This window comes from Schistocerca americana, chromosome 2 (genome assembly GCF_021461395.2).
Source record: "Schistocerca americana isolate TAMUIC-IGC-003095 chromosome 2, iqSchAmer2.1, whole genome shotgun sequence".
In the NCBI taxonomy this organism is placed as follows: Eukaryota; Metazoa; Arthropoda; class Insecta; order Orthoptera; family Acrididae; genus Schistocerca; species Schistocerca americana.
Window position 1 is genome coordinate 747593062 of NC_060120.1, and position 26234 is coordinate 747619295.

Genomic DNA, 26234 nt, shown 5'->3' on the forward strand with positions numbered 1-26234 from the left:
GGAAAGAGGGAAGGAGAGGGAAAGAAGAAAGGATGTGGGTTTTGAGGGACAGGGTAAGGCGTCATTCCAATCCCGGGAGCGGAAAGACTTACCTTAGGGGGAAAAAAGGACAGGTATAAATGCGCGCGCGCATTTATACCTGTCATATACATATTTTACATATATATACATCTTCCAGGCGGATGGATATTTGTGTGTGTGCGCGCGAGTGTATACCTGTCCTTTTTTCCCCTTGTGTCTGTGTATGTGCGGATGGATATGTGTGTGTGTGTATGCGAGTGTGTATGCGAGAGTATACCTGTCCTTTTTTTCCCCCTAAGGTAAGTCTTTCCACTCCTGGGATTGGAATGACTCCTTACCCTCTCCCTTAAAACCCACATCCTTTCGTGTTTCCCTCTCCTTCCCTCTTTCCTGATGAAGCAACCGTTGGTTGCGAAAGCTAGAATTTTGTGTGTATGTTTGTGTTTGCTTGTGTGTCTATCAACCTGCCAGCGCTTTCGTTTGGTAAGTCACATCTTCTTTGTTTTTAAATATATTTTACCCATGTGGTATGTTTCCCTCTATTATATTCTTCCTTAGTTTTATGTACGTAACTGATTTTCTAATTTATTTCGACTATTCATAGTTAGTACTTTTCATTGTAGGGCAATACCTCTATTATTGACATATAAAGAAATATAAATCCTGTACTAATTATAAGCATTTGGAAGATAAAATGCTGGTAATCTTAATGTATCTATTTGGCTCTATTCGTAAACATGTTAGCAAAGCCAGCCCTTAATTAATTCCAAAGTAATTAACAGTTTCTTCAAAAGTATTGATTGCATAACGATATTTGTTAATTTAATCACTTAAACAGATAATTCAGCCTAACACTTGCAATAGAAGAAACTGTTCAAAGGAACAAATTTTTGATGTATTCAGTTAATCTCATGAAGAAAATTTTAATTGCAAATTCTGTAAATTTAACTTCAAACAATGTGTAGTTTCAGTACCTATTATTGTGATGATATATAAGGGCCCGAATTTTTGTCACGAGACAGTCCGTCCGAGGATGAGTTTCAGACAAGAAACCTGTGTTGGTTAGATCAACAATAATGCTTCAACTTAACTGTGGAATAAGTTTTAAGCAATTAGGCCATGTGTAAAAACAATTACAGTGTTTGCTCCATATGTACCCGATTATTCTTCAAGAACTGTGAACTTTGTGGTTAGGTTTTACTGCTCTTAGATGTTCAATAGGAAACTATTGTAGCAGTACGTGGATGTTTGCCTGCAAACTATTAATGAGGCTTATGGAAAGTTAAACAATAGTGCACTGGCCACATAAATTTGTACATAGGGGATTGTGAAAAGTGAAAGTAAAAGTAAAAGACAATGAACCGCAACTGTGCATCTGTCAGCTACATTATTTACAGTAGTCAGTGTCCAAATTACAAAACCCATTTTTCAGCCAGTGTAGCAATGCAATGCATCAACTCTGAGGACAACAAACGAAGAATTAAACAAAGCAGGCATAGCCGCAGCAGCAGAGATCAGACATAAAGGATGTTAGGAGCCAACGTGGAGCTGACTGCAATTCAAACCATCATCTAGTGATAATATAGGCAAAGGATCTCACTATTGAGTACACAAAAAGGCCACAAACAGAAGAGTTTTGACATTAAGAAAGTAGTCAGAAGAAATACGGAAAGCATATCAGAGGAAAATAGAAGAGGGGGTTAAGAATGATACCAACACAACAAATGAACATTTAGATATAATGTGGAAACAACGTAAGACTGCAATCCTCGAGGTAGTTGGGGAGATTTTGGGAAGTTCAAAGGAAGGCAGACTGGTTTGATGAAGAATGTATGAGAAGAATTGAGGAGTGTAACATAGCACGAATAAAATTATTTGAGAGAAGAACTAGATCAAATCTGAATGAATATAATGAGAAGTGCCGTGTAGCTAAGAGGGTTTGCAGAAAGAAGAAAAGAGCACTAGAAAAGAAGAAATTGAACAGCTACGAGAAGAGAAGCAAGTACATGAAATGTACCAAACGATTAAAGAAGGAAAAGCTGGGTTTCAAGCCAGAACAAATATATTTAGAAATAAAGAAGGGGAGCTGAGAGGCTAGAGTAGTAACGTATTTGACTTCCAAGAGTTACTGAATCCACAAAAACAAGTATTAGAACGGGGAGGGCTGGTGGAAATAAACTATTATGGACCAGAGGTCTTAACACCAGAAACCACAGAGGAGAAAGTGGTACAAGCCATTAAGACCTTAAAAAATAATAGGGCACCTGGAGATGATCAGATGCAGGCAGAATTTCTCAAGTATGGTGGGAAGCAATACATACAGTAATACTGAACAACTGGCAGGAGGAGAGCATGCCAATGGAGTGGAAAATGGCTATTATGTGCCCCATACATAAAAAGGAGCTAAATTAAACAGCCAGAATTACAAGGGAATATCCTTGCTAAATACTACATACAAAGCGTTCTCCAAGATCCTATCTAGGAGGCTTACTCCCTATGTCGAAGAGAGAAGTGGAGACTATCAGAGTGACTTTAGAAGAAATAGGTCAATAACTGACCAAATATTCACATTACGCATACTACTTGAAAAATGTTATGAACATCAAATAAACATACACCAGCTTTATATCGATGTTAAACAAGTCTATGATAGCATCTCAAGAGTGGCATTGCAGAATGTGATGGAAGAGGATGGAATAGTGGCACTGTGGAATGTGATGGAAGAGGCTAGAATACCTAACAAGCTCGTTAAACTTACTACAATGATTCTCAGTGAAACCAGCTGTAAAGTAAAAATTCAGGGCGAAATATCCAGAGAAGTGGAAGTGAAGAAGGGACTGAGACAGGGTGACAATATCTCTTCACTGCTATTCAACCTCTGGCTAGAAAAAGTCATAAGTCAGATAGAGATAAATAGGAGGAGGAACCAGTTTTAATCGTTTACTGCAATACGAAGCCTATGCAGATGATGTGGCATTTACTCGCACAAAACACTGCTGTACTGGCTGATGCCTATCAACAACTGGAAAGAGGTGCAAGGGAACATGGCCTGGTGGTCAATGTCGAATAGACCAAATATATGGCAAAGACCAACCAGCAAAACCTACCAAATCTCAGAATAGTCGACAATGAGTTTGAAAGGGTGAGAGATTTCAGGTACCTTAGGTAGACTATCGCAGAGACAAACGACATCAGCAGCGAGGTGAAAGCTAGAATAGCAGCAGGCAACAGATGCTACTTTGCCAAACTACCCATGCTCAGGAGCTCACTTCTATCACGAAAATCCAAAATCCTCAGTTACAAAACAATTACAAGACCAGTTGTTACGTATGGTGCCGAGACATGGACCATGACTGCGAATGAGGAAAGGATCCTTAGCATTTGGGAGAGAAAGGTTCTGCAGAAAATATACGGACCAATATATGATCAAGAAGGTTGGCACATACGTATGAATGCAGAATCAGAACAACTTTTTGAAGAGCCTGACATTGTCACTATCATTAAAATAAGAAGACTGCGATGGGCAAGACATGTTGTCAGAATTGAGAAAGATAGAACACGTAAGAACATTTTTGATGGCAAGGCTGGAGGCAGACAACGGAAGGGATGTCCCAGAAAGAGATGGGTGGATGGAATCGAAGAAGACATGGAAAAGCTGGGTGTCAGATGATGGAGATGGCAAGCCATGGACCGGTTTGAATGGCAGGATATTGTGATGCAGGCCAAGGCCCTTCAAGGGCTGTAGAGCCGAGTAGTGGTGGTGGTAGTAGTAGTAGTAGTAGTAGTAGTAGTAGTAGGTAAAACTGCTTTCTTTCATTTGTGTAGTTCTCATTATGTTCAACACAGAAGTGAAGGAAAAAAATGTGGTGCATTACTTTCTGGGAACCCTTGTATCTAGCAATGTTTAATTACAATAACAACCAGCATCAAGATCCCAGGATTTGTTTCTGTCATTTATCAATGAAATACTTAAAATGATAATGATATGCAGTTTTTGTCTAAGTCACTAACCAAACACATCCACAAAGCTTAATCATGATGACCTGCTGAGTTAATGCTGCAAATGAAAAATGAAACTGAAAAGAGGGAACAAAACATGGGGGAAAGGTCACTCAGATCCTGGGTTGTGGGAGACCCACCTGTTGTGAGGATGGGGAAAGAGAGAGCTGAAGGAAAAGACAGCAAGATAAAGAGTAGTAAAGATGACGCAAGGGAACAGAGTGAGAAATTATGATAGATTAAATAGGAAGATAAATGACATCAGTTAGGAAATGGAGTTAATCTACCAACCACCAACAGTACCTGCATTTCAATAGTCACCATCCCTTCCACACTAAAAAATCCATCCCATACAGCCTGGGCACCTGGGGACAGCATGTCTGCGGCAACAAGAACTCCCTTGCCTAGTATGCTGAATGGTCTTCACAGACAGGCACTACCTCCCAGACCTTGTTCGCAAACATATTTCCCATACCATATCTGTACACATCCCCAATCCTCCCACCAGCCTGAAAAACCAGCTATAAAAGAGCAGCCCCTTTGTCACTGACTATCATTCCTATTCCAGTCCTGTCACAGGCTTATCTTACCCCCTCATAGGCTGGGCCACCTGTACAAGTAGCTACATCATATACTAGCTCTGCAGTGATCATTGCACAGCTTTTTCTACTGGTATGACTACCAACCAGCTGCCCATCAGGGTGATCGGCCACCGCCAAACTTTGATCAAAAGCAAAGTGGACCACCCTGCGGCACAACATGCGGCTGAACATTACACGCTTAATTTCATTGGCTGCTTCACAACTTGGGTCATCTGGACCCTCGCCTTCACCACCAGCTTTCCTGAACTGCACAAACGGGTATTATCATTACAACATATCCTCTGTTCTCTAAATTATCCCAGCCCCAACCTACGATAACCTGCTGTTTCCACACAGTCTGTATCCATTACACTGCGGTGAACATGTTTTATCCAAGTCTACATATTTGATGTGACAATTTGCTGAAGCCCTTAACTGCCAATGTATCATTAACTGACATTTAATTGGAACACATTGTACAATCTACAACGCACCATTTACCATGAAATGGCATACTTCCACAATGCACACGTTATAATACAAGAACAATCAAATACAGAAATTCTTTAATCACGAATATGACATTTCCCATCACTTTATTACAACAAATCATACCATAAACAACAAGTTTATGACGGATCCTCGATGTGCCAGTGCCTTGATACAGGGTTTATTCATAACATGAGTAAATGTTAAAATACTAACCCTCAATTTAGTTCGGACTAGAAACATAACTATCTGTTGTACTCTTTAACACACTACCTGCTAGTAAAAAGTAGTTATATGCATATTGCTGGCCAATGCTTGATGTTATACAAACTGTTTCGACTTATTGTATTTACATCCTCTTCTTTGAATTTAAGCTAATGTATAACATGCAACATGACGAAAATGTTGTTGTGGGTTTACACTTTCTTCTGTTGTCCCTTTGAAATTTGATATGTCTGAGCTGTCTTTCACACTTTGGAATGCTGGAATGTGAAATTCCACACTGTGGCATCACAAAGCTCCACGTCCATGTATAGTTTCATGTCCCATGTGAGGATGGCTTTACAACAGGCACATCCATGCATCTCATAAGAAGACTGGCATAGGACATGGAATCTTTGTTCTCATGACCACCCCCTCATTTGTTTGTAGGTCTGGCACTCAAAGGTGGTGCAGATAAAGGTAAGGATGACACTGAATAGTGAAGTTTTTGAGAGACTTTGATGCAAGCATGAGGAGTAGCCAAATGTAAGTGGGAGGATTTCCAGGTGGAAGAAGGCATAAGAAGGGTTTTGAAACAATCCAGGAAGTCGTACGTGTCTAATGTAGAATGGGCGGCTCCACACAATGGGTTCAAAGTACTGGTCTGTTAATGAGATGCACTTAAGTGGTGCTTTTAAATCTTCTATGATGGAATGCTGGGATGGTTGTTTTTGTCAATTTTGGGAAGTGGACAGAAGGCAGGGGTGCATGGGTAAGGAGGGACTGGATTTCTACAGAGGCAGTTCTGATATCTTGTGTGGGGATCAAGATTTTTAGGATTTCCTGTGGCTCAGTCTTACTAGAAAGCAATAGGAGCATTAAGAACAGTTTTTCTTTCTTTCGAGATGTCTGAAAGTTTATGAAGATCCACGTGACACACTCCTCAAACTTAACCTCTATTCACAACCCTCCCTCCATGCATTTTTCCCTGAGGGTGGGATTTATTTGTTTACTCATTTACTTGTTTTGAACCTGCCCGTATGGTCTAGTGTGTCAGCACACTGCTCCAGGGATTCAGAGAGGGATGCCAAACCCAGATCGAATCTGTCTGGAGGATTATCAACAAGGAACAATGTGCTGGAAAGCCTGGATGTGGATTTTAGGTGGTTTACCACATCTGACTCGGCCAGTACCCTTGTCCACCTCATCTAGTTACTCCCAAATACTTACAGGGAGAAGTCCTAGGAGCAGCACCTATTTTTGAAACCATCGATACGTTCGTGTAGGTTATAGGGTCCCAGGTATCACACCCTAGGATCATACATCAAAGTGGGTGCTAGTTTACGAATAATCAACGAAGAAGGATTTTGTATGATGCTCTAGAAGCTTAAATGCAATAGTGTCACGCAGAGCAATGGTGTAGAGTAATGGTTAAGGTACGTTCCTGACATGCAGAAGGTTGTGGGTTTAACCTCATCAGGTATTTATTGAAATGAATTTTTTTTTTCAGCTAAATGGTTTCATGTAATTTTCTTTTATTTATACTGTTTTGTTGTGTCGTTTTCATCATCATCATATTGACTTCATTATCTGCTCTCATTTTTTTTCTTCCTATCATTCTCTTTTCCTGTGGAACCTTTATCCATGTGATTTTTAATAATTTTCATTTACCAATCATAATATCTGAAAGTTTGAAAATGTCAATGTATTGGTATAAATAAATAATGTTTTTATAATGGCTGTGCAATGGTGTCAAAGATTTATTTTTCATTACAACATGTCCTTTTTTCTAGTTTGTAATCATCATACAAATATTTTAAACAAATTCTTGCTGCACTACAGATAAAAAAAAGCAAAGAGGTGATTTAAGCTAGTAAAATGAAAACCAAGGAAAATGAGGAATAGAAATAATGAATGCAATACCATGGGCAAAAATATAAAATGGAAGAAATTAAATGGAAGTTAATACATGAAAATAAATAAATTTATATGGACAAATATTCCAAAAGGAAAAAGAATCACAGGAAGAAAAAATTAAGGGGAAATAAAAATGCCAACACAATGAGGAAAATTATGTGAAAAAGAATAGAGTAAAACAAATTACATCTAAACTAATTAACCAAATAAAAATTAGTAAGAAACATGAAATCACTGTTTCCACTGTAAGGCTTATTTTTTAGAAGTCACTACTAGTTTCACACTAACAAATGCCCATCATTTTACACCGTGCTCTGCGCTCGCTTGTGGCAGTCGTCTCCACTCAAGCCATTCTCGTGGCGTGCGGGGTCACAGCACAAGAATAATTCCACCTGATAATGGGCATTTGTTAGCCTGAAACTGGTGACGACTCTTAACAAATAAAAGCCTTACAAATGAAGTGATTTTCATGTTGGTTTCAACATTCGGTTACAGGTGTTCCCCCAACAGGGTTGTTTGTAAAAAATTGTACTCATTTCAACAACAATTTTAAAAAAAATTCAGGCACCCACTGAGATTCAAACCCACAGCCTTCTGGATGTCAGGAATGTGTCACAACCACTACGCTACAACATTTCTCGGTATAACACTATTATATTTAAGTGTCTTGAGCTACACACGAAATAATTCTTTTTCATCAATTACTCGAAAACAAGGTCTCACTTTGATGAATGGCTCTACAGTGAGATACCTGCGATCTAGCCTACACAGAAGGATCATATCTTTGCTAAGATTAACATCTCACCTCAAAACAAATAATGAGAAAACACATAGTGCCTGTCACAACGTGTGGGATTGCAAAACTTACTAAAACTACTTTAAAAATACTTCAATTTGGATTACTATTACTTGGAAAGTAAATAACAGCTGTACCACAATTTTGGTGTGCAATTTTAAACATCTTGTCTTTAGTTTACTAATTACTCAGATTCAGAGTGATTTTGTAAAATTTTCTTGTAATTAACATCACTTTGTCTTACCTTTCTTCTAGGTGCCTCTTGGCTTGAGTGATAAGGGTCTGCTGGAATGTTGCACTTGATCGCGAATGCAGAGGCCCATCTGTCACTTGTGGTATAATGTGAGTCATGTGGTTCACCATTTCCCAAATTTCTTTTGCAGTCTGTAAGAATGAAACCTCTGAATAGCTAACATTTTCACAGCCTTTTTAAAAAATTTTAACAGAAGAAAGAATAAGCCACACCTTATCTGACTGAATTTCAGGCATCTCCAAGAACCTTGACAGCAATGGCAGTTGCACCACATCTTGTACCACATTCTTGTTATACTCTGACACCACTTTTGCATAAGCCATTTCTAGATGATCCAATAAACTTTTGGAGCCCGTAAGTAATGACTCATTTACATCCGACATCTGAAACAGTTTGTCATCAAGAAAGTATTTATAAAGATAACACAGAAGGTAGTAACAAGAATGAGTAATCTGTACTGAAGGACCACATTTAATCACAACGGATGCAGCAATAAGCCATAATAAGATTAAATCAAACAATAGAAAATCTAGGATGGAATAATGACAATATTATGAAAAGTACAATTAGTTACTCACCATACAGTGGAGATGTTGAGTTGCACACAGGCACAACAAAACGACAGCTAAACAAGTGAGCTTTCAGCCAAGAGTCATTCTCCTCAAGTAAACAACAACAAACAAGCACACGCCCACACCCATGCGCACGCACATTCACACAAATGAGCTGAGCTTGCATGAAAGTATGTGTGTATTTACTTTAGAAGCGTTTTAGGCCAAAAGGTCAATTGTTTAGCAGGCTTTTTGTTGTGCCTGTCTACACTTCAACATCTCCACTATATGGATTAGCAGTCTAGCCTTTTCATAATCTTACCACAGTAAGGTTACTTTTATAATATCTACATGACACAACACAGTTCAATCAACTGTTTTACAATGAGTGAAAACTAGCATATCAAAAGGACACATCTAGACAGGTGATTCATAAAAGTGTTGTGGTAACTCCTCAACAGTGTTATATGGAAAGCAGAAGATAATTTATATAACAAAATATGATAAAAAAAGTTTCCACACTGGAATAAGAGCAGGGAATGTGGAGCAAGACAACAGGCACTGGCGTGACAAAGGTCAGGTCGCTTATGTGATAGGTCACAAAATACTCTTGTGTTAAACTTAAGGATGAAAGTAACTTTGGCACGAAGTGTCACTGTGAAGAAACACAGCTAAATGAAACTTGGATCTTACATAGCCAGCACTGCTGGAATATAGTACAGAAGGTAACTTAAAGGAATACGCAATGAGACAAACAGAAATGACACTTTTATTCAAAGACAATAATTACACTGAAATCTTCACAATTTATGACGGTCCCCTGGACATTACCAACGATGAGATATGGTTCTTAATAGGGTATGTGACTGCCATGTATGGAAATGCATGCTCTACATTGCGCTCACATGCTTACCTTGAGGTTGGTAAGGCCTTTTGGTAGCGTGTTTCATTTCTCCAACAGCACGGTTGACAAATGCTGCATGGTCACTGGTGCATGTCAATGTGCTGCAATAAGTCTCCCCAATGCATCTCATAGTGCTAGATGGGATTTACGTTGGGGAAACAGGAGGCCAGTTCATTCATCAAATATTCTCTCTTTCCAAGAGCTCCTCCACCTGCACTAATCAATGCAGTTGCACACTGTCACCCATAAAAAATAATTCAGGATCAAATGCATCCCAGAAAAGACACACGGGGGGAAGGAGTACAGTGTCACAGTACAATTGACTGGTGAGTGTACCGTATTCAAAGATTTGCGATGGTGGCAAAGAGCATAGGGACTGGAATAATGACGAGTGGAATTGCATGCTTTTCTCAGATGATAACAGTTTCAATCTGAGCAGAGATTCAGGACGTGCCATCATACAGTGACTGGTGGGGATATGTATGGCCCAGGAAGATTGTCGGACACGATCATTTTGGTGGTCCAGGCGCTATGGTATGCGAAGGCATAATACCGCATGGGTGTACTGACCTCTAAACCTTTGTACACATTACACTCACATGTCAGTATTATTGCGAGACTGTACTCCTCCCCCATGTGCATCTTTTACGGGCACAATCGGCCCTGACTTCATTTTGTGGATGACAATGCATGACTGCGTTGAGGATCTCACCAGAATGCCCACTGGCTTCCCCACTGCAATCCCCCCAGTGAAAATACTTCGAACAAGTCTCACACCGCAATCCACTACTCATGAACCTACGGCAAAGCCCACACTTCTCACTCACGATAAAATTTTACAGTTATTGAAACAAGAAAACTACTTTATCTAAGTTCCGCTACTACAATAATAAGATGTTAAAAAACTGACTACAATAATCGCAAACTTGCTCTACAAGGGAAGTAACTACTATTATTGACAGTATTAATCAACAACAAATGAGAATATAACAAAGACTAACACAGAAAGAAAATCAAATGTCTAATGACACAGTAAAGAAAGTGAAAGCAGTTCCCAAAAATTTCTTCTGAAATTATTTCACCAGAAAACACCAAGAACACCGGTTGAAGACTACTAAAGTTCCTAAACAAACCACTATACACAAAAAATTAATTAGTACTTAGCTTTTGATGCACCGCTACAGCTGCAAACGCAGTCACTCGCTTATGATGTCACTCCTGCACCTCAACAGGTATGGAAAGAGGAGGTTGGCAAACCTTATATGTGACAGCATAGGTGGGGGTGGTGGGATCACTCATGGGAAAATTCCTGTAGCAGTGGGTGTTAAAGGTGTACCTTTTTTAGATTGAAGTCAGCTGATAGGTATTCCTGCTTAAGGGAAGTCACTCTAACAAAGAAACCACTTTCAACAAAGCTTAGGTATCCAATTAATGAGGGAATTAGTATATTTCATCAAAATATACAAGGCCTTGGAGATCAAGTTAGAGAACTGCTTATAGATGTTGACTCTGAAATTATTGGTATATCTGAACACTTCTTAAATAAGGAGATAATTCAGAGGCTTCCTTTACCAGGATACAGGTTGGCTGGCAGCTTTTCTAGGAGCTCTTTGCGGTGTGGGGGAGTAGCCACGTATGTGAAAAACGGTATCCCATTTGAGTCAATTGATGTTTCAAAGTACTGCACAAAAAGGTGTTTGAATGTTGTGCAGGTTTGGTTAAATTTAATGGAGCTAAACTTCTGACTGTTGTTATTTATAGATCCCCAGACTCCGATTTCACAACATTTTTGCTAAAGCTAGAGGAGGTTCTTGGTTCACTTTATAGGAAATACAAAAAGTTAGTTATATGTGGTGACTTCAATATTAATTGTATAAGTGATTGTGCAAGGAAAAGGATGCTGGTAGACCTCCTTAATTCATATAATCTTATGCAAACCGTATTCTTTCCAACAAGAGTGCAAGGGAACAGTAGAACAACCATAGACAACAGTTTTGTTCATTCCTCATTACTAGAAGGGCATTCTGTTAGCAAAAAGGTGAATGGCCTTTCAGATCATGATGCACAAGTTTTAACTCTAAAAGATTTTTGTGCTGCAACACATGTTAAATATAGTTATCAACTTTTTAGGAAAGCTGATCCAGTTGCTGTAGAGACCTTTGTGAACCTTATCAAGGAGCAAGAGTGCAAAATGTTTATAGTGCTGATACAGTAGACGATAAATATAATGCTTTCCTCAAGACTTTTCTCGTGCTCTTTGAAAGTTGCTTTCTGTTAGAACGCTCGAAACAGCATACTAGCACAAACAGGCAGCCTGGGTGGCTGACTAGAGGGATAAGAATATCCTGTAGAACAAAGTGGCAATTATATCAAAACGTTAGAAACAGTCAAAATCTAAATGCAGCAGCCCATTACAAACAGTATTGTAAGGTGCTTAAAAAAGTTATTAGGAAGGCAAAAAGTATGTGGTATGCAGATAGAATAGCTAAGTCTCAGGATAAAATTAAAACCATATGGTCAGTCGTAAAGGAAGTGGCTGGTCTGCAGAGACTGGTTGAAGATATAGAATCAGTGCGTAGTGGGAATGTCCGTGTTACTGATAAGTCGCATATATGTACAGTATTTAATAATCACTTTCTGAATATAGCAGGTGAACTAAATAGAAACCTAGTCCCAACAGGGAATCATATAGCACTCGTAGAAAAAAGTGTTCCGAGACTGTTACCTGAAATGCTCCTCCATGATACTGACAAGAGGGAGATTGAGTTAATAATTAAATCACTAAAGACCAAGAACTCTCATGGATATGACGGGGGTATCTAGCAGAATACTGAAGTATTGTTCTATGTATGTTAGTCCAGTACTTAGCCATATCTGTAACGTTTCCTTTAGGAGTGGTCGGTTTCCTGACCAATTAAAGTACTCGGTAGTGAAGCCACTTTATAAAAAGGGAGACGGGGATAATGTTGTTAATTATAGACCTATTTCTATGCCATCGGTGTTTGCTTAAGTTATCGAGAGGGTTGTATATAAAAGGTTACTGGAGCATTTAAATTCACATAATTTGCTGTCAAATCTACAGTTTGGTTTTAGGAATGGTTTAACAACGGAAAATGCTGTATTCTCTTTTCTCTGTGAGGTTTTGGGTGGATTAAATAAAAGGTTGTGAATGCTAAGTGTTTTCTTCGATTTAACGAAGGCTTTTTACTGTGTTGACCACAAAATATTACTGCAGAAGTTGGGCCATTATGGAGTAAGGGGAGTAACTTACAATTGGTTCGCCCTTACTTTAAGAACAGAAAGCAGAAGGTAATTCTCCGCAGTATTGGGAGTGGTAGTGATGTTCAGTCCCAATGGGGCACTGTTAAGTGGGGTGTTCCTCAAGGGTCGGTGCTGGGGCCACTGCTGTTTCTTATTTATATAAATGATATGCCTTCTAGTATTACAGGTGATTCAAAAATATTTCTGTTTGCTGATGAAACCAGCTTCGTAGTGAAGGATCTTGTGTGTAATATTGAAACATTATCAAATAATGTAATTCATGAAATAAGTTCATGGTTTGTGGAAAATAATTTGATGCTAAATCACAGTAAGACTCAGTTTTTACAGTTTCTAACTCACAACTCAACAAGAACTGATATTTTGATCAGACAGAATGGGCATATTATAAGCGAGACTGAACAGTTCAAGTTCCTAGGCGTTCGGATAGATAGTAAGCCGTTGTGGAAAGCCCATGTTCAGGATCTTGTTCAGAAACTAAATGCTGCTTTATTTACCATTGGAACAGTATCTGAAATAAATGACAGTTCAACACGAAAAGTAGTCTACTTCGCATATTTTCATACGCTTATGTCATATGGTATTATTTTTTGGGGTAATTCTTCTGATTCAAAAAGGGTATTTCTGGCTCAAAAACGGGCTGTTCGAGCTATATGTGGTGTAAGTTCGAGAACCTCTTGTCGACCCCTATTCAATAGCCTGGGAATTCTGACATTGCCCTCACAGTATATATTTTCTTTAATGCCGTTTTTTGTTAGCAATATTAGCTTATTCCCACGAGTGTGCAGCTTTCACTCAGTTAATACTAGGCAGAAATCAAATCTGCATGTGGATTGCACCTCCTTGACTCTTGTGCAGAAAGGAGTGCAGTATTCTGCTGCATCCATTTTCAATAAGCTACCACAAGAACTCAAAAATCTTAGCAGTAGCCCAAACACTTTTAAGTCTAAACTGAAGAGTTTCCTCATGGCTCACTCCTTCTATTCTGTCGAGGAGCTCCTGGAAGAGCTGAAAAATTAAGCAAATTCCAGTGTTACATTGTTGATTTTCTTTATTTAAACTTACAAATTGTCACCTCAATATGTTTCTTATATTTCATTTTATCTGTTTCTACTATCATGTTATAATTTCATCTATTGACTTGTTCCATGACCATGGAGACTTCTCCTTAATTTGGTCCCACGGAACAATAAATAAATAAACAGGCCAGGTGGAACAAGTGGATATTTGTCCAATGGACTGGCCTGCCTGTTCCCCAACTTAAATGTCATTTAGCAAATGTGGGCTGCATTGAGGAAACGTACTGCAGTATGTCCATCAACTGTCAACTGTGCTACTGGAGGAATGAAATTACCTACCACAAGACCTCCTCACCAACCTTGTGGCCAGCATGGGAGCACATTGCAAGAATGAACATATAAATCAAGTAGCACATTGTATATCATTCCATTCCATGCAATAATGTTATAAACACATTAGCACATTATACCGGGTGATCAAAAAGTCAGTATAAATTTGAAAACTGAATAAATCATGGAATAATGTAGATAGAGAGGTACAAATTGACAAACATGCTTGGAATGACATGGGGTTTTATTAGAACCAAAAAATACAAAAGTTCAAAAAATGTCCGACAGATGGCACTTCATCTGATCAGAATAGCAATAATTAGCATAACGTCCACTATAATTCCTCAACAATAGCTGTAATCGACGAATAATGTTGTGAACAGCACTGTAAAGCATGTCCGGAGTTACGATGAGGCATTGGCGTCGGATGTTGTCTTTCAACATCCCTAGAGATGTCGGTCGATCACGATACACTTGCGACTTCAGGTAACTCCAAAGCCAATAATCGCACGGACTGAGGTCTAGGGACCTGGGAGGCCAAGCATGACGAAAGTGGCGGCTGAGCACACGATCATCACCAAACGACGCGCGCAAGAGTCTTTCGCGCGTCTAGCAATACTTTGCTTTATTTTTGGTTCTAGTAAAACCCCATGTCATTCCAAGCATGTGTGTCAATTTTTACCTCTCTATCTACATTATTCCGTGGTTTATTAAGATTTCAAATTTATACTGACTTTTTGAACACCCGGTATATCACTCAATACATATAATGATTATATACATCAATTAGCCAATTATAACAATACCACCACTAATATACTGCAGAATGCAAAAGAATAAACTAACAGTACTGCAGCTCAGAATTCTTTTAATGAGTATAAACATCTTTCTATTAACAAATTTTTCAATTTGCCCTTGAAAAGATTGCCTTGGAGTTGCTTTATATTTTTCGGCAACTTATTATAGAACTGTCTCCCAGTTATATGACAGTCACTTTTGGATTGAGTATTGTATTTATGGGTGTCACTGTGCTTTACACTATTTTCCTCGTCCTCTTTTACAAACATTATGGTCTTAAATACATACAAAGAGTACACAGTCAGTAATTTATAATTTTTTGAAATAGTCCCTACAGGACTGCCGTTTGCTTATATTAGCAATAATCCTAACGGCTCTCTTTTGAAGCCTGAAAATGCGATCCATACACATAGTGGGTGCCCCACCCCAGACCTCAATCCCATATTGCAGATGTGAGTGTATTAATCCATAATACACTTGTTTAAGGACAAGGGGAGCTATTATATTTGCAAGACGTTTTAGTAAGTAAATATTACTAGAAACCTTTTTACAGGTGGAGCCAATATGGTCTTTCCAAGTGAGATGTTCGTCAATCAATATGCCTAAAAACTTATGTTTGTCAGATGTTTCAACTGTAGAAAGTATTATTAAAATGTAGCAAGAACTTTATTACTACAGTCTTGTCCTTATTCAGTGTAAGCTTATTCACTGTTAGATATTCTGTGATCATTTCAAAGTTCTCTTTGTTGCTTTGGAATGCTGCCCACTCTGTACAGCCCCAGCTAATAAAAAGATGTATCATCAGCATAGTTCACTAGTTTGGAGTTTTGTGGCTGTGTTATATCATTAATATATACTATAAACAAGAATGGTCCAAGTATACTTCCTTGGGGAACTCCACAATTGAGAGTTCTGTATGCTGACTTTACTGTTTGGACCTTACTTTCATTCTTATAATTTAGTTTTGTGCACTGTCTTCTATCACAGAGATAAGAACTTAGTAGGCCTAATTTTAGAGCTACTCCTCTTATCCCGTAATTTTCTAACTTGGATAACAGGATTGCATGATTCACAGAATCGAATGCTTTAGACAGACCTAGGAAAGTCCCTATAACTTAGTTTCCTTCATCCAGCCTGTTCAGTAGTTCACGGAAGAAAGGTGCTAATGCTGTTATTGTAGATCGTCCTTTTCAAAACCCATGTTATGTTTTGTTCAATAGTTCGTATTTACAGGAGGAGGATTCCATTTCATCTAGAATTATTCTTTCAAGCAGCTTGCCAAGTGTTGAAGTCAAAGAGATTGACCGGTAGTTATTTATGTCTGTGATAGCCCCCTTTTTATAGACTATTAAGAACGATGTCCTGCCTTTTGTAATGTCCAGGGAACTTCTGTGTAATTATTGTCCTTGAATGAAAGTATCATTTATGTTCGCCCCATTGCATATTTCTTTGTTACCTTCTGCGCTGTACTATACTGTAGCACAACTTCTGTATGGTCCAAATTTCAACGAGCTTCGTTACTTTGCAATGACCCATCAAGTGAAAGCTACTTTCTTCCTTAAGTTTTGCACACCAGAGTAGTAAAAGCTGTGCTATGTACTTCAGCACTATGGACTCTACACAATTTATTTCAGTTATATAACAAAATGCATGTGGTACCTAACGAGCAGTGAAAATTTGAAAGATATGACTGCTATCAATCTGAAGTACGGTTTGAACACCACATTGCTTTACTAAGCTTGGTCCTACTGAAGGTGGTATGCTTTTGACTTCCTGTGACCTGTTAACTGGCATACCCAATCAGTTAGATGGACACCCACAATTTAATGTGGATTCCATACCACAATGCAGTGTAGCAATTTGCTATTAATAAATCACTGAGGTGGAAGAAGATAAATGACAAAAAAAATCTGATGACTGGTTATAGAACAATAAAAAAGTGTCATAATGTTTGACAAAGGAAACCGAGTGGTTTCTTATCGATAATTGGAGCAAGGCTGTCAAGTTAACATACAAAAACCACCGACAAATGCTAAGCACAGCTTTTGGAATCTGAAAAAGTTCCTTCACCAGGAAAATGTCATATCGCACATCAGGAAAAGTAGAAGCAAAAAACTGAGTACTAATAAAAATAAATTGGAGCAAAATCAGGTGTTAGGAGAGTTCACAGAGATATCTGAGACAGCTTACACTTCCACTAATGTGTGTGACTCCCACACAGGGGTACGTAATGAATTAAGAATAGAAGTTCTGAGGTTTGAGCCTGGGTCAGTCCTACGATATTTATCAGTCACATACCACTTTCAGTCACATACCACTTTTTTCTCCTCTAACTAGTTTTGTAAATGTGAAAAACCCATCTACAATTTAAGTTGTTCTCTTTACTTTTACCATCTCCCTTATATCTTTACTTTTTTATGACCCCAAAATACAAGGCTGGGATTTGAGTCATATTCTGTAAGAGTTATGATTAAACATGGAACTAACATTTTAAAAATTGAAAACTTTACTCTGTTTTGTCAAGACCTTAATTCACACAGGACATGTCTTGATGTGTTGAATTTCAAAAAATATATTATATAACTTACCTCTGCTCTTACTGAGAAATCCAAATATTCATCTGATGCACACAGCAAAGAGCTGAAAAGTTTTTGTTTTTCCTCCCTCCATCTTTTCTCTATGTCTTCCCACATCATCTTCTCAGTGTTGTAAGCACACTGAAACATGTACGAGTTAGAACAGTATAAAAACAAGTAGCATTAAGAAATCCCTAAAACCCAAAAACTGCACATATGAACAACAACAGGAACAAACGAGTTTATCTAGTCGTCAATTTCAGTGAAGATGGAAAATAAAAATATGAACTTCCTATTATAGCTTAAAAATATGACTGAATCATCTAAGTGGCTACTTTTATAGACAGTGCAGCATATGATACTTCCATTCAAATATTTTTAATGGCAGGCACATTGAGATGAAATGTTTTTACTTATAAAGTATGTATTACCATCTCTAGGATGTTAGAGGACAGAACACAGTCCACGGAAAAAATGTGCGTGTTAATATTTCAGTCTAGCACAAACTCTTAACTAGTCACTATGGTTCCATGATGACTTTTCATTAAGTGTAACAGTGCTACTTGCTATTATACAAACAATACTTTTGCATACTAATCTCTATCAGCTTCATTGTCTCTCATCAGTCTTTAAAATCACACTATCTGCTTTGTCCCAGTGCTTTCCAGCAGCTAGCTGGACACATCCAGCATCCCACAACTGCTTAATTTTTTTGCTGCGGGAAGGGAGTCATCCTACTCTCAACGGAAACTTCAATTCGGGGAACACGGCATGCTCGCATGGTGTAAATTCACAGCTATAATTAGTTTGTCAACAACTAATAAAGAGTGCTGCACCTAAACAGTAATTAAAATATTTTATCTATGTGACAGAGCGTTTTTCATGGCGAAGGAGCCAACTGTCACGTCTCAGTGTTAGTCTGAGTGCTCAAGCATTCTTGTGGTGAAGGAAGCCTATTCTAAGCATCACTACTTAGTGACTATAGCCCCACATTTGCTCTGCCCTCAGGGAAAAAAAAAACTACACACACCATCATTCTCTTCTTCAAATAAATGCAGTTTCAGAAGCAAGAAAAGCACCATCATTATCAAGAACTTGCTTCTTTGTAGAGTTTTACCCACATTTGGTTGATGATATGTTTATGGGTAACTACTGGCAGTGATGAATCCATTTTTGTATAATGTTTTGGAAATGGTTAGAACATTGTTCACTTCTGCCGATGTTTGTTAAGATGTGCTGTGGTGTGCCCGCGATAAAGCAATGACAGCCGACTATCTACAAGCCGCAGCATTTCAACTCCCACAACTCCACACTACCAGCAGCCAACCTTCAGACCACAACAAGAAGTTGGCCAGCAGGCCATCAGAGGGTAATACTAATGGCCACACCAAGATGGCAATCGACGAGTACACCAGCCAGCGGCGCACGCTGACTGGACTACATTATACATCCCCCAAGAAGGAAATTAGCCAATATGAAAGTTGTAGCCATCTGCCTGGCCAGGATTTAGGACTGTGCTCTGGCTGCAATGGGCAGATTATATACCCGCTAAAGACTGATGTTTATTTCCAAAGTCACCGCTGCTGCTTCCACATTGTCCACCACTAGCTGTTCGCCTTCAACTTCACTCTTCTGGGGATGGTTCCTGCTCAGCGTGACACTTTCGGAAGTTTTCACTGGTGACTATTGATTTGGACAAATTTTCATATCCCGTACTGGACACGAGCTTTAGCTCAGAACCAAGGTAGAACAATGACTTCACCTGCCCCCCCCCCCCCCCCCCCCCCCCGGCCCCTCCTTTCCCAGTATTGTAGGAGTTTCCTGCCAGAAACTGACAAATCTTGTTCTCTGGATCTGGACACTTCAAGAGGAAGTTAACATTTGGCTGAATATTGAAAAGAATTTTGTTTCCCTTTTTGATTCATCCATCAGATCAATTTTGTGCGAAGTCCTTTCAAATTGTGTGTTAGTAAAAGTGTTAAGTGAAAGCTTCCTGTTCTCAATTTTTGGGAGACTTTTCATGTTGAAACATGCAGAGTTGCACCACAGTTCAGAGCCCACATTACACTGTAGGCCCCTTAACTGTCTAGGTCAGTCAGTTTGAAGGACAGAGGAAGGCAAGGGCATACCACCTCCAGTAGGACAACACCTAGTAGAGCACTATGGTGTTCATCTTTCAGCTTGATGCTGCCTTTACTTTTTAATAATATCATATTTTGTTGTTTGAAATAATGGTTCTTATTCATATAGCAAGATACATTAAGTCAACTATTTTTAACATTCCTTTGCATCACAACACACATTCCCCTGTTTACTCTGTTTTCCAAGCAGCATGTCATCCACACAGATCACTTCAAAATGATCTGATTTGCCAGAATGACGTGGATTCCAGCTGCAGGCAGATTCAAGTATTATTCAATCTGATTACATAGCACAAAGAGGTCTTCCTCTACCAATTTCCATAAGCATCAACATTCTGTTTATTGATCAAAGAGACCGGCTGGCATATGGAGGAGTGTACTCAAAGATTTACATTACACCTTTGCAGTGCACTGAAGCATTAGAATACAGTAGACAGATGTTTACAGTCATTTGCAAACTATGTAAATCTTTCCACTATTGCACAGAGAAAAACTGTGCTATTAATCTGACAGCCATTTCTCAGTCTGTCTTAGGTAACTGATCAACAGTTGTAGTACAACTGTTACAAGCAGCTTAAATTCTTAGCTTGAGTATGCCTGTAAGCAGAGCAAAGATCCACAGATGCAGGTTGTGACTTGTCTTCATAGAGCTTCACACTGCATACCCCCAGAATTCCCAGCATTAATTCAAAGTGCCAGCAACAGTAGTCATCAATACATATTGTATATCAGTATTTTAAAGTCATCAACATGTCATGTTGTTGCTGAATGTATTTAATGTTTTGCATATACAATAGACTCAACTACCCGGATTGTGACTATCTGGTCTACTTAATTAATATCATAATAATCTTACTTCTCTGTGGTAAAATGAGGATTAATTTTTTTGTATACACTGTACTTTTCCAAAGCTTTAGCAAGGGGGTGCTGGCTATACTGCTACGTGGCCTTTCAAAATATATTATGCATCTTTTGTCCACAGTCACATTTATAAGGTACACACTGTATTGTTAATTCTGAATAAATTACCAGAACCACTCTTCAACATATGGTTTTTAGAAGCCCTCTTCCAGCACTTCGAAACAATACTGGCAACCTTGTGCCCTTTGTTTTTTTGACTGCATATCAGACATCCAAAGTTGGCATGGAAATATTTGCCCTCTTCTTAAAATGCAACTCACCTCTTATTCCCACTATCTCCCCTAACTGTAACTTGCCACACCCACTAGTTCATTGCCATAAATTGCTCAGATCCATCCACTCCTACTTGCCCATTATCATTCACCGATTCACCTCAATTCATTGTCATTATCTCTTTGTTTCTCTGTCAATGTCCCCTGTCTCACAGCCATAGTTTCCTTTGTTTACTACTACTACTACTCCATCTCATCTGACTCACTTTCCTTCTCTTGCTCTCTCTCTCTTACTGCTACTATCTCATTCATTCCTTCCCACTTTTGAGGTTTCTTCTCGACATCACTTTCATTCCCACTGCCATCATCATAGACTCTGTCTCTCATTATCACTGATTCTTCCCCCCACTTCCATTTTCTCTTTCTCTTTATTTCTCTCCCACTGACACTGTCTCCTTCTCTCTTTTCCTAATGCAATTCTGTCACTGTAAGCTGTGTTTCATTATTTCCCTCTCTTTGTCCCAAACTGCCAATTTCTCCTTCATTCTTTCTAAACCACAATCACAGTCTACTATCTTTCAGTTTCATTACTCTTCTGTCTCTTTTTCATTGCCACTGTCTCCTCTCTCAGTGTAAAAAAAGTATGAATATGTTCATATGTCAAAATTTTTAAAGGTGCTGAGAGAGGTAGAATGAGGCAGCTGGTATCCCACTTTTTAGTTAGAGTTTTTAAATAAACAGGAACATATTCACATTTTTTGTGCTCCAATAGGATAATTTTTCCACTGGTTCCCTTCTTTTCCCTGCTACAGCAGGGCACGTTACTCATATGAAAGAACTTTATGGAACAGTAAAATTTTCATACTTTACTTATGTGAAATTGGAATAACTCAAAACTAATCTTACACCTCAGACCAGATTTTATGTGCACAAAAATTTTGCATATCCTTCAGTACTACATGGGGTTCCAAAAACCCTTCTGATGATAAGGACAAGACATTTGCCGTGCACACCCACCTTGGAATCCGTAGCTCAGGTTTGGTACCCAGAAACGGTGTTTTTGGGGTGATTCTCAATAATGGATAAAGATTTTTCAAAAGTGGAAGATGCAACTTCTAGATAAATGTCTTGAGAATATAACAGTGACATTTGAGCAATTCACTGTGTTTAGTTATTCCGATATCTGCTGCAGACAGGGGAGAAAAAAGTGAGAAATGCTTTTTTTCCAAATTTTCTACCCAACTGCTCACGAACTACACTGCACCCCTATAAGCTCTATAAGGCACATCATAGACCACATCCATGCAAAAAGTACCAGCCCATTTGCTCCATTTGCCTTAGCTGGAGGAAGTGTGTAATATTCAAACTTTGATCCTGTATTGTAGGATAGTTACAGTAAGGTGAGCCTTCTACTGAAAATACAAATGATCCCTAGCCCAAGAGCTATCCAAAACACTTCACCTTACCTGCCTATTACCAACAGAACCTGAAGTAGAAGACCCAGAAAAATCTGTTTTAATGCGTAGCAACTGGAACATATTGGTAGCAGACGCAGTCACACGTGTACTTATTTGTCTGGATTAGGGATGAAAAAGAGATACATATTATTTAAATCAATTAACTGAATAAAAATAATGGTCCCACACATTTCTTAAAGATGTAAAATAAAAAAGTAGATGGCAGCCAACAGATTCGAACACACAACTTTCAGCTCACCAGCCAAGCAACTTAACCACTACACTACATCATTTGGACATGTGGGGTTAATTTCAGTACTCTTGTATATAAGGAGAAATACACTGCTGGGTGAGATACGTACACCTACACCACAATATAAGATCGATTCAAAAAATTCTGGAACTCGTTCATAAAACTTTTCTACTCTTACCTTTTACTTATTGTGCATGGTCACCTTTGATCTACTGTCCTCCTCAACCGATACACCATTTCCGATGTCACTTCCACTTTCTGAAGTAGTCTTGGTATGCCTATTGCTGGATCGGGCAAAGTGCCATCTGTGAATTTTCTTTTATCTTGTCTCTTGTTGCAAATCTTCGTCCTTTCAATGGCATTTTTTACTTTTTATTTTATTTCCAAAGTCCACAGGGGCCAGATCTGGAGAGTTTGAAGGATGAGGCAGCACAGTGATTTCGTTTTTTGTGCAATACTCATGCACCAACAGGGACGAATGTGTGGGTGCGTTATTGTAATGCAAGAACCATAAACTTTCTTGCCACATGTCAGGCCATTTCCTTCTCACATTTTCTCGCAGGCGTCGCAGCACATCCCAACAGTACCATCGATTAACAGTTTGTCCCTGTGGCACACGAATTCAGGATGAACTAGTCCCTCAAAGTCAAAGAAAATTATCAGCATGGCTTTGACATTTGACCTGATCTGAGCTGATCCGACAAGCTTTTGTTGGTCTCCGAGAACCTTTCCCAACCAATAGCGAAGACTGAACCCCAGTGTCAACATCATAACTGTAGATCAACGTCTCATCACCAGTTATGATTTTCTTACGGAGCACCTTATTCTCATTTGCGCGCTCCAAATACTCCTCACATATTGTGAGGTGAAGGTCTTTCTGGTCTTGAGTCATGAGCAGTGGGAGTAACTTGGCGGCAACACTACGCATTCCAAGATGCTGTGTCAGCATGACATGATTCAACTGAATTGTTACATTATTCTGCAATTTCTCAGTCTTCGATTGGCACACACAATTTCATTGACGTTACTGATATGAGCATTATTGGTAGACGTCAAAGGGCATCCTCAACGAGGGTCATCTTTAGCTTCCATCGGGACATTTTTAAACCGTGTGAACCATTCATAACACCAAGTAGGACTTAAGCACTCACCACCATAGGCTTCCTTCATCATTTGGTGTGTCTCTGTAAAGATTTTCTTGAGTCTGATGCAAAATTTAATGCAGACGCATTGTTCCTCTAACTCTGCAATCTCAAAATTCACAAACTGTGTGACACAACGTTGTATTCAGTACAGCAGTGAACAATAATTAACAGATGTACTACAATGAAACTTTCAACAGTTTCACACCAAACACAGGCATGTGCCAGGATGCCAACCGGATTTCAATCTAGCAACACCATTGGCACTGAATTACAAATGTTCCAGAATTTTTGAAACAGACCTCATATAGGTGGTTTCAGGGACCTCTCGTGGTTAACCTGTGGTCCCTCGTGCCCTATACAGTGTTCTGATTCTCACAGAGCTGCAAGATTATTCTTTTGTCCCTGAAGTCTATTCCTGCAATCTTCAACTCTCTGAACAATTTGTTCCAATTAATATTATCAAAATGTTCTCATGTTTATGAAGGCTACCCAGATTGATGAGTCGAGTCTTAAGGATTGCTCTATATTTAATTGTAAATTAAGTACTGCCTCTTGTGCTCCAGAGTTCCTTCAAATCCCAAACTGTTCACATTGTCAAAGTCTTCTACTTCCTCCTCCATGCAACAATGGATAATGTCGGTTAGTATTTTTGAGACATGTAATATCAGGCGTTTTGCTCTAGGGTGCAAAGAACAACTGGGGTCATACATGCCCAAGTCGAAACTATAGACCACGAAGACAGAGAGGAGCTAAAGAATGACTATACATCAGTCTCAACTGACGTAAGAGAAGACAGCTAAAAACAAGCATGTGGAGAAAGGGCAAAAAAAGACACCATACAGAAAGGGAGGTCCAAAGCTAAAAATTAAATGGCCTTCGCCACATTGCTTTGGTGGTAAAAAGTAAAATGCAGTTGACAGCCCGCTCGTCATTTGCTGAAACGGCCGATAACTCAGACAGCAAATCCAAGTGGGAACATAAACTGTTAAAAAATGGGCATACTGTCAGGAATTGGTGGACAGTTAAAACTTGGGCACAATGTGTACAAAGTGGTGGGGTAGCCCATCTTATCAAAAGACGATTGCTAAAAAGGCAGTGCCCAATATGCAGCCTAGTTAAAATGACCTCATAGTGACGGAAAGGCCAAGAGGAGGTTGTCCAAGCTGCTGGGAGAGCCGTAATAAGCCGGAGCTTATTCCCATAAAGGGAGGACCACTGGCAAGGCCAAAGGGACACCACCTCCTGACAGATGGCAACACAGAGATCATCAGAGGGAATACAGGAACTGGCGGGCTGAGGTACGAGGACTGCAGCCTTGGCAACAGCATCAGCAGCCTCATTTCCTGGCAGACTAACATGACCAGGAACCCACAGAAACATTGCAATGGCTCCACCAAGAGTGAGCAAGTGACAGTTTCCTGGACCTGCTGCACTAAGGGATGGGTGGTGTGCAGCGCACATACACTTTGCAGGGCGTTGAGTGAGTCAGAGCAGAGGACACTACTGAAAAGGCGGTGTTGCCGGATGAACTCCGTGGCCTGATACAGGGCAAAGAGTTTGGCTGTCAATACCGAGCAGTGTGCTCGAAGCCGATATTGAAAGACATGGGTGATGGGTGCCAATGACGAAGGCACATCTGACCACCCCCCCCCCCCCTCCTCCTCCGGTCAATCTGAGACCCACCAGTGCATACAAGGTACTATCGCAATGTTTCATACGAAGGTCGTGAAACTGAAGGTGATAGAGCGAGGCCGGAGTAGCGTCCTTGGGAAGCGAATGAAGGCCAAGGTTAACATGGGCCGGCCGTTTCATGAAGCCAAGGTGGTGAAGGGTTTCACCCACCAGGAAAGATGCAAGTAGCGTGAAGTTAAGCCGCTGTAGCAAGTGCCGAAAGCAGACTCCAGGAGGTAACAGAGAAGAGGGACGCACCCCACACTGGTGATCAAAGGAATCATTGTAGGAGGTGGCATAGGATGGGTGGCCATGCATGGCGGACAAACGGCATGCATACCTGCCGAGGAGAAAGTCACGGCAGTAGGGCATTGGTAATTCAGCAGCTTCAGCACACAGACACTCATCCGGGCTAATGTAAAAGGCACCAATGACTAAACAGATGCCACAATGGTGGGTAGTGTTGAGAAGGTGTAAGAGAGATGGACGTGCAAACGCATAAACAAAGCATATATAGTCTAGTTTCAAACGGACAAGGGTCTGGTACAAACGGAGGAGGGTGGTTCGATCAGCACCCCCAGGAAGTACCACTGAGGACAAGTAGGACACCGAGGAACCGCGTACAGTGGGCTGCCAGGTAAGACACATGGGAGGATGAAGAAAGTTTCCTATCAAGCATGAGCCTCAGGAATTTCGTAGTTTCAACGAATGGAAGGGCAA

General features: G+C 39.6%; 1 protein-coding gene across 4 annotated transcripts in view; it reads right to left on the reverse strand.

Annotated features, from left to right (window-relative positions):
- The window catches only part of LOC124594915 (nuclear pore complex protein Nup93-like), a 195837-nt gene that overhangs the window by 147417 nt on the left and 22186 nt on the right, over positions 1-26234 (reverse strand). For all 4 annotated transcript variants that reach the window (XM_047133397.1, XM_047133398.1, XM_047133399.1 and 1 more), the window contains 3 exons: positions 17727-17855; positions 8470-8640; positions 8249-8388 (listed from right to left, as the gene is read on the reverse strand). In XM_047133397.1, coding sequence (XP_046989353.1) covers positions 8249-8388; positions 8470-8640; positions 17727-17855 — 440 coding nt within the window. The remainder of the gene's footprint in view (positions 1-8248; positions 8389-8469; positions 8641-17726; positions 17856-26234) is intronic.